The following is a 10181-nucleotide window of genomic DNA, read 5'->3' as shown; positions in this document are numbered from 1 at the left end:
TCAAACATCTGAAACTTCCCCAGGGATTAGCAAATATTTTCGATAAAGGACAGATAGTAAACATTTAAGCACTGCAGGCCACAAATGGCCTCTGTGGAAAATTCTTTTTTTGTTTTTTACAACTGTTTATAATGAACATAAAAGCCATTCCCAGGTCACAGGCTATGGACCCCTTCCCTACCCAATAATTAGCACTCTCTAGGTGCTAACCAAGCCAAACATTACCTACCAAATTTTGCCAGTACTCACCATATAGTTTACCAAAGAATGCTGTCTCACAAATGACAATAATTAAAAAAAAAAAAAAAAAAAAAAAAAAAAGAAGGAGAAGCAGCAAAAGCAGCAGAGCAGAAGTAGCAGAACAACAAGAAAAAGAAGCAGCAGCGATGGTTTTATAATCTGTGTAAAATGACATCATGTGTTGCACCTTCATCTGCGGGCTGTGCCATAAAAGAGTCGTTAAATCCGCCCACGTTGGTGTGCTCTTCCTGCTCCTCATTCTCAGTGTCACATTCGATGTCACTGTCGCTACTCATTCCTGGCAGGAAAGAAGAGAAGAATGTGTTTGTGAGAAGAAACCACTATAAAGTAAAAGGAAATGGATATAACCTTATGTACTAAACTGAGATTCTTATTGAATTTGACATCAAATGCCAAGAATTCAACCTAAACACTAAGGTGAAAGTAACTACACAAACCTCAGTTCTCTTTAGCTATTAGTATTTAGAGCAGTGGTTTTATTTTTCTTCTTGAAGTTAAAAATTGCCCTTTCCACAATACCTGCAAGTTATAATGTAAAACCAGTATTAATTTCATTACACTGAGAACGTTTTTCTCAAATCAAACCTTTTCTAGAGTCATATGAGATAGAAATAACTCTTTTAATCCTACTTCAGTGTAGACATAATAATAATCTCCAGTCTAAAACATAAAATTATATAGACACACATAGCACATGTGTATCAAAAATGATGGCCATTCTAGCAATAAATTAGTTTATATGCTAGTTAGGCCTTTAATTTTTATGCACATCAATTGAATTTTAAAAGAAAAATTCTATAACAAGTATTTATTTCAGTAACATAGTGGTTAAGAAAACCCGAAAATCTTTCTGCTGCAAATCCTTATGATTAGCTAAAGTATAAATGTAAAACATTATTTTACTGGACAGCTACATTTAAAAGACAGAAGGGAAATCCACAGGTGTCAGAAACAAAGAAGGATACTTCTACTAATGGGTCCAATGGTACAGCTGCCCTGGAGAGCCTGATGTAAAGATTTTAACACTGCACTGGGGAAAGAAAAATGAACATACCATAGAATGAGAGTTGAAACTGAGACTAAAACTCCATGCCCTGCATAAAGCTAAAATTCTCCCCCTGCCTTTTATTTTTAAAATTGGAGACACAGGGTCCCCTAGGCTGGAATGCAGTGGCACAATCATAGCTCAATGTAACCCCAAACTCCTGGGCTCAAGTGATCCTCCAGCCTCAGCCTCCCAAGCAGCTGGGATTACAGGCTCATGTCCCTGTGCCCAGTATTTTTCCCCCCAATTTTTTGTAGAGAGGAGGTCTTCCCCAGACTAGTCTTGAACCTCTGGCCTCAAGTGATCCTTTTATCTTGGCTTCTCAGAATGCTGGGATTACAGGCATGAGCCACTGTGCCTGGCCCTAAAATTCTTATTGCAAGAATAAAAAAAACTTGCCTAGTGGCATAGGAAAAAAAGCACAGAATTTTGTCTGTTTCTGCTGCGCCCTGTAGAAAGAAGAAAAAGTCTCACCTCAAAATTCAAAGTAGAGTCTGTATGCCAAATTTAGGTTTGGGATTTAAAGTTGAGGTTAAAATCTCAATAAATTAACCTAAAAGTTATCAGGATCTAGTATTATTTGAACAAATCAAATGTAAAATTCTCTCTGAAAGTTCTAGTTAAGATGGAGCAAGCAATTCCACCCTGTCTTTCCCAATAAATGCAGCGATAAAACCAGGACAGATGCATGGCATAGCTATTTAAGGACTCTGAAAAGTAAATAGGAACAGGCATATTGGTGAAGCCAGAATTTGAAGTACTAGCAAATTGGCAGATTAAAACAAGACCCACAGATTCATAGAATCATAATGAAAATAGCTAGGATATAATCCAAAATTACTCAGCATATGCAGAACCAGAAAAGACAACCAGCATTAATGCTAAGATGCCATAGATGTTGGAATTATCTAACAAAGACTTTAAAGATGATATAAAAATGCTCACAAGCCAGTTGTGATAGTGCACACCTGATGTCCTACAGTTACTCAGGAGGCTGAGGCAGGAGGATCACCTAAGCCTAGGAGTTCAAATCCAGCCTAGGCAACATAGTGAGATCCCAATCTCAAAAAACAAAAAAAGAAGAAATAAAAAATGGTCATAAACATTCTTGACACATATAAAATACTCCTCTGGAGGGAAGCTTTCACATTACAGATTACAAGAATTCTCATGGGGCCAGGGAGTCTCAAAAAGCTGTGCTTTGGCAAATAATTCACACGAAGCAAGAATAAGCAGATAAACAGAAGGATAACACTAACAAACAGAATTTTTCATAAAATGGAATAACCTATAAAAGATTACACAATTCTGTTTAACTTAAAAAAAGAAAAGGCAGATTTTTAAAAGAATTAAATATATTCTCTAGAAATGAAAGATACAGGCACTAAAACTAAAATATTAATGGATGGTTTAGGCAAAGTTGAAAAAGGTTAATTGTACAGCTGAGAAAATTAATGAGAATGCAAAAGAAAAAAAATGTGATGAAAATTATAAAAAGGAGATTAAGAAACAAGGGGATAAAAGGGAATGGCCCAAATTGTATCAAACAGACTGCTGTAGAGATAGCAAAATTAACAAAGGAGAGACACTATATTAAGAGAGAAAAGCTAATAAGAATTTTCTAGGATTAGTAAAAAACATTTTGGATTGAATAAAAATAAAAATACAACGTATCAAAATTTGTGGGAGGTGGCTATAGCAGTGTTTAGAGGTAAATTTATAGCAATAAAATGCTTATATTAGAAAAGAAAAGGCCTCAAATCAATAACCTAAGCTTCTATGTTAAGAAACTACAATAGAAAAAGAGCAAATTAAACCCAAAGAAAATAGAAAGAAGGAAATAAGAGTCCAGACACCATGGCTCACGCCTGTAACCTTAACACTTCGGGAGGCTGATGCGGGAGGATCACTTGAGCTCAGGAGTTTGAGACCAGCCTGAGCAAAAGCAAGAGCAAGAGCAAGACCCTGTCCTCTACTAAAAAAATAAATAGAAAAATTAGCCAGGTGAGGTGGCATATGCCTATAGTCCCAGCTACTTGGGAGGCTGAGGTAGGAGGATCGCTTGAGCCCAGGAGTTTGAGGTTGCTATGAGCTGTGATGATACCACTATATTCTAGCCCAGGCAACAGAGTGAGACTCTGTCTCAAAAAAATAAAAGAAGGAAATAATAAAGAACAGAAATAAACAAAATCAGCAGAAAAATAACAGAAAAAACCACAATGAAACAAAAAGGTAGTTCTTTGAAAAGATCAACAAAATTGAAAAACCTCTAGGCAGATTAAGAAAAAAAAGAGAGCAAGCAAAACTTCCATCATCGGGAATGAAAGAGGGGACATCACTATAGATTCTACAGACATTAAAAGGATAAGGGGCCGGGCACCGTGGCTCTCGCCTGTAATCCTAGCACTCTGGGAGGCTGAGGCGGGTGGATCGTTTGAGCTCAGAAGTTCAAAACCAGCCTGAGAAAGAGCGAGACCGAGTCTCTACTAAAAATAGAAAGAAATTAATTGGACAGCGAAAAATATATAGAAAAAAATTAGCTGGGCACGGTGGCGCATGCCTGTAGTCCCAGCTACTCGGGCGACTGAGGCAGAGGGACTGCTTGAACCCAGGAGTTTGAGGTTGCTGTGAGCTAGGCTGACGCCACGGCACTCTAGCCCAGGCAACAGAGTGAGATTCTGTCTCGAAAAGACGGAGGGGAGGGGAGGGGAGGGGAGGGGAGGGGAGGGGAGGGGAGGGGAGGGGAGGGGAGGGGAGGGGAGGGGAGGGGAGGGGACGGGAGGGGACGGGAGGGGAGGGGAGGGGAGAAAAAAAAGGATAAGAAGATAGTATAAACAACTGTTTACTCACAAAATGAAGAACACAGACGAAATGAACAAATTATTTGACAGACACAACTACCAAGGCTCATTTAGGGAAAAATTGATAACATGAATAGGTATTTTAAATCTTAAATAGAATTTATAGTTTTAAAAAAATTTCCAACAAAGGACACTGTAGCTCCATATGACTTCACTGGTGAATTTTGTCACTTCTGTTTTAGGAACAGTTTGGGTAGCATTATTTCTGCCTTAAATATTTAGAAGACATAGGCTGAATGTGTGGGTATTTCTGAAGTCTTCTCCATCTTCAGCAAAGAAAAAAAAAAAACTTTCCTGCTCTAAAGAGTAAAGAGCAACACTTCATTAAAAGAGACCAAAACCAGCTACTTCTGTGAACTGTCACCTCCACCTTGTGGCCCCACATGGAACTGTTCTTAGTGTGGCTGAAAATAAAACAAAATGTTTGAGTTCTTGAACTTCCGGGTATAAATTTGACCTCTTGAAATTAGTGTTTCTGAATTCCTAACAAATAATAACCCTCAGGATTAAAAAACAATGAATTAGAATTCTCTGGAATTCTTAGGAAATTCTCAAAATCTAAGTTATTCTTTTTTTTTTTAAGTTATTCTTTAAATACTTTTACAAACTCTTTATTCATTACATGAATATCTTTAAAAATGGTATAATTAGTATTTATAAGAACTATGGCCAGGCATGGTGGCTCACATCTGTAATCCTAGTACTTTGGGAGGCCAAAGTGGGGAAGATCACTTGAGCCCAGGAGTTTGAGACCAGCCTCAGCAACACAGAGAGTCTGTCTGTACAAAAAGCAAAAATATTAGCTGGCCAAGGTGGCATGTGCCTGTAATCTGCTACTCAGGAAGCTGAGACAGGAGGATCACAGGAGCCCAGGAGTTTGGGGTTGCTGTGACGTATGATGAAACCACTGTACTCTAGCCCAGGCAAAAGAGTGAGACCCTGTCTCAAAAGAAGAAAAAAGAACTGTGGCCTATAATGAATATTCAAATGCTGGACCTCCTATGGACATTACTGGGTAGTGTTTAAATAATGTAACATTTACAACTCTTAGCGAGGTTTATAGTAATGCACAGAATTACATGTCAAAAATGCCAATTTAAGGACTTATTTGCTTTAAAAACTTATTTCTTGGAACATCACTCACAGAATTTTTATCAAGTATACTAAACTCATTAATATTTACTTAACAGTGCACAGTGCCATGAACACATAAAATGGCAACAGTTATGATCAGGACTGATTTGCAATCAATTCTCTCCAAGGAGCTCCTGTTGACTTTCACCTTTGAGTCTAGGTATCAGTGTTTCCAGTTTTGATTTGATACTTTCCATAAGTGAATTCCTTCAAATCAGTAATGTTTCTGTGTTGATTGTTCAAATTAATTCTAACAGGATAATTAAAATAGTTTTTTTCGACGGGCGTGGTGGCTCACGCCTGTAATCCCAGCACTTGGGGAGGCCGAGGCAGGAGGATCACTAGAGGTCAGGAGTTCGAAACCAGCCTGAGCAAGAGCGAGACCCTGTCTCTACTATAAATACAAAGAAATTAATTGGCCAACTAATATATATAGAAAATTAGCCGGGCATGGTGGCACATGCCTGTAGTCCCAACTACTTGGGAGGCTGAGGCAGCAGGATTGCTTGAGCCCAGGAGTTTGAGGTTGCTGTGAGCTAGGCTGACACCATGGCACTCACTCTAGCCTGGGCAACACAGTGAGACTCTGTCTCAAAAAAAGAAAAAAAAAAAAATAGTTTTTTTCCATTTATCAAATTTCTCGACTAATTTTTTTCAGGATTTAGGAAAGCATATTTCCCAAGAAATGCTAGGAAGGAATTCCTGCATGAAAATACCACTTAGTCTTTTATCAATTATTAAGATCTGGAAGTTTCCTACCTTTGTGAATATAATGAAAAAGACAAGTTGCTGGCAGTCAGTGATGGCAATTACAAGATACCATTGACTGTAAGATGTTTCAGATATGTTAATGCAAAAGAAATCTGTATCCATCTTAGAGTAAAATCTAAAATATGCTATTTCTGTAACATTCACCCACCATATTTTGGAGCATCTACTATATGCTCAGTCAAGTTAACTTTCGTAGTTATAACTCCCTTAATCAAGTTACTCAATTTTCAAATGCTTGGAAAATACAATAACCACCTGGTACAGCAGACACTGTATTCAGTAATAAGTCACCTGCCTTTTTCTTTCTAAAAGAACCTCAACATTGTTCAGGTATTTTCTCTCTTCCACATGGCCATTTGGAACAAGTATGGTAGGGGGTTGGGGAGTGGGAACAAAATGACTGGAATTGTCAATTTTCTTTGCCAGTGATTGATGAAATGTAAGAGGAAGTTGGAAGTTGTTGAGGTGCTCTCTGAGAGAGGTTTACCTGATTGATAAACAGAGACACATAGAATAAAATAATTCTTTCCTTCTCCCTGAATGTTGTTCTGACTCCATATCAAGTCTGAAACTGCAGCAACCATCTTACCATTCTCAGGGGAGCTAAGCCAACTCACTGAGAATAGGAGAGCAACATATTGGGTTAAAAAAAAAAGTTCTTGCCGGCCAAGGTGGCTCACGCCTGTAATCCTAGCTCTCTGGGAGGCCGAGGCGGGCGGATCGCTCGAGGTCAGGAGTTCAAAACCAGCCTGAGCAAGAGTGAGACCCCGTCTCTACTATAAATAGAAAGAAATTAATTGGCCAACTAATACATATAGAAAAAATTAGCCGGGCATGGTGGCGCATGCCTGTAGTCCCAGCTACTTGGGAGGCTGAGGCAGCAGGATTGCTTGAGCCCAGGAGATTGAGGTTGCTGTGAGCTAGGCAGATGCCACGGCACTCACTCTAGCCTGGGTGACAAAGTGAGACTCTGTCTCAAAAAAAAAAAAAAAAAAAAGTTCTTGATGACACTGAACAGCTAAATTTTCTAATCCTAAAACTGCCCTACTTAGGCGTGCCTTCTTGTTATTGGGAGACATCTTGTTAATATAAGAGAGTCCATTGTCCTTATTATTTAAGTCAGTTGATGTATTTTTTTTCAGTTGATGCACTTTTTGATAACTTTTGTTAAAAGCATCTTAATTGATTATCCTAAAAGAGATCAGCAATGGAAAACCATCAGAATTTTTATTCCTCTAAAACAGGCTGCCAGCAAGGGTTTTAATAGGCATGTCAAAGCTCTTTTCTGGGATGGGTGTTTGGAGTACTGGTGACTTAACTGAAAGGGGTCTGTGCCACTTCAGCAGGAATTAAGAGTAAAGTCTCCAGTTCTACACAGAAGAAACAAACTGTCCTACCTACCCAGGAGTTCTGTAGATTACTAATAATAAAAAAAAAAGTCAAGCTTTTCAGCAATAGGCCATTAAACAAGTTGTCCCCTATGTTCCCAGTTAAAAATGAAAATGCCCATTCACCATTGTCATGTCTAAGAAAAAAGTTATATTTTAATTGATGTTTAAGAGCAATCGTGAGAACACTTTAGTAATCCCAAAATTCCTAGCCAGTACCACAGACAGTGACTTAAAAGTTCTTGAGAATGACTTCCCTCTGAGAAAGACATAATATCTTCTCTATGTGTATTCAACTAAAATAAAGAGCCTTGTTTCTACTAAGCACAGATACAAATCCACTCGTTTACCAAGGCTTACAGGTAGTTGTGAAAAATAAAGTTTTCCTGAGAACTGGCTGATGATAGAACATTATCCAGCACTGTGAGCAAGGTCCCATTCTCCTCTACAAACAAAGCCGATTCCAAGGAACACAGAGCTCCTTTTGTCTATTGTACTCTCTTCTCTGAGCCTCATTAGTTAGTGTCCTTCTCATGGCCTATCCTGGGACTCTGGGGGTAAACAAACAGTTTAGGTATCAACAAACTGCAAGGGTGTACTTGTGTCACTGTTGATTTGAACGTTCACAGCAACTCTTGAGTTCTAGGTGCTCACCGCAACACTCCATATATAAAGATAAAGTGTATTACAGAATCACACTGACCTTAGCTCTAAATCTCACCTGAATAATGTGCTATGCCGATCCTAAATGTGGCCAAGCAAATGCTTTTTTCCAGTTTAGGATAAACTTTCAATTAGCTTTAAATAAATAAACTGATGGCAAAAACTTTCAGAGTTTTTCATGCTAACTAGCTATTTTACATCGAAAAATTGATAAAGCAATATGGAAGCTGAAATTAATAGTAAAAATATCATCGCTCATCTAAATTAATGTAACATGCTTTCCACCAGTTTTATTGTTCCTAATTCCACACCCCATTCCTACTTCCACTCCCCAAATCCATTCTCCACAATGCAGCTAGAGTAGGAATGTAAAAACATAATTTTATTGTCACTTCTTTCTTAGATTCCATTCAAAGAACAAAGTCCATAATCTAGCTAGGATATAAATGTAATTCTTAATGATCCGACCTCTGCCTGCCCCTACTCTGGCCTCATCTTTTGCCAATCTTCACCTGGCTAATTCCTACTTATCCCTTAGGACGATTGTTCCAAGTGTAGACTTGGGACTAGGTTATTAGACAGGTGATGATTAAGAGCATTGGCCCTGAGTTCAAATTCCAGCCCTTCCAATTACTAACTCTGACTTTGGGTGAGGTTAGTTCTAACTCTAGGCTTCAGCTTACTCACCTATAAAACCAGAATAACAAAAGTAACTATTATGTGGAATTGTACTGAAAATAACATAATACTGGCAGTCTTTAGCGGCCTTTGGTACATAGTGAGGACTTAGAAAATATTATCATCTATTATTATATATTGCTTCTTTCAACCTCCAATACACCCAACACAGCACTCATCATCCTATATTGTAAATGGTTATTAACTAGTCTGTTTGACACCTAACCAGTGCTTTTCAATTGCTCTCTCTGACCCCTCCCCACCATACATATCCCACATATCTGAGAGCTACAACTTATTCCTATTAGTAACTGCACCCCACTCTAGCAAGTGATTCTTAAGGAGTGGTCATCCCCAATTGAGACTTATGCAGTTCAACTAATGGTTCTCAACTGGAAATGATCTTGCCTCCCAGGGAACTTTTTTTTTTACTTTTTTAATAATTTTTTTTTAAAATTTTGTAGAGACAGGGTCTTACTCTTATTCAGGCTGGTCTTGAACTCCTGACCTCAAGCAATCCTCCAGCCTTGCCCTCTCAAAGTGCTAGGATTATACTCAGTCACTTCATCCAGCTCCCAGGTAACATTTGGAAATATCTGGGGACATTTTTGGTTGTTGTAACTGGGGGAAGAACTACTGGCATCTAGTGGTTAAAAGCTGAGTATGCTGCTAAACATCCTACAATGCAGGGAACAGTTCTTCTATAATGAAGTATCATGAGGATCAAAGTAACAATGGTCCCAAGGTGAAGAAACTTTGAACTAGAAAATGGGCCCATGAATTGCTTTATCACCAGCATTAATTAAATGCAACAGCAGGCAAATTAGAAGAATTTCATAAGTAACTGCATGAAAAATATGAGCTGTAATTATAGTACATGCTATAAGAATTAAGCCACTACAATTTATAACCAGTATGTAAAAACACATAGAAAGTAGCTAATTCCCACAGGCCCTTTTTATAAAGATTATCAGTCATAATTTTTTTCCTTAATGTTTTAACAATCAACACATCAGTTTAAAAATCTTTTCCATTTAATCTCTTCTAACTGAAATAATCCTGCTCATTACAGAAGCACCATCTAGTAAAGACGACCAAAACATTTAGTTGTTCTTTAACTGAAAAACCTGAAAATGCTACCACCCACCCATTCCCTCCATAGGGCAGCCAGAGGTAGATGCTGGCACCTGTATATATGCTTTGAGCTGCAATTCATCAATCAGTGAAATTCAAATGAGTACAGAGGTAGAAGGTGGCAGAGTTTCACTGAGAAATGAAAAAAATTTCAATGTCAAATATAATTTAAAAAGCTGACATTCTTTTCTGCTAACACAAAGGACTCAGTAAGAGCAATACACATAACGTTGTTTCAAGCACCTT

At 38.1% G+C, this 10181-nt stretch overlaps 1 protein-coding gene across 5 annotated transcripts in view; it reads right to left on the bottom strand.

Moving 5' to 3' along the window:
* The window catches only part of TRIM37 (tripartite motif containing 37), a 138237-nt gene that overhangs the window by 14754 nt on the left and 113302 nt on the right, over positions 1–10181 (bottom strand). For all 5 annotated transcript variants that reach the window (XM_012767486.3, XM_075994421.1, XM_075994423.1 and 2 more), the window contains exon 23: positions 428–538. In XM_012767486.3, coding sequence (XP_012622940.1) covers positions 428–538 — 111 coding nt within the window. The remainder of the gene's footprint in view (positions 1–427; positions 539–10181) is intronic.

Source organism: Microcebus murinus, chromosome 18 (assembly GCF_040939455.1).
Source record: "Microcebus murinus isolate Inina chromosome 18, M.murinus_Inina_mat1.0, whole genome shotgun sequence".
Lineage (NCBI taxonomy): Eukaryota > Metazoa > Chordata > Mammalia > Primates > Cheirogaleidae > Microcebus > Microcebus murinus.
Note: the sequence above shows the minus strand (reverse complement) of the source record. Positions and strands in the feature narration are given on the sequence as shown.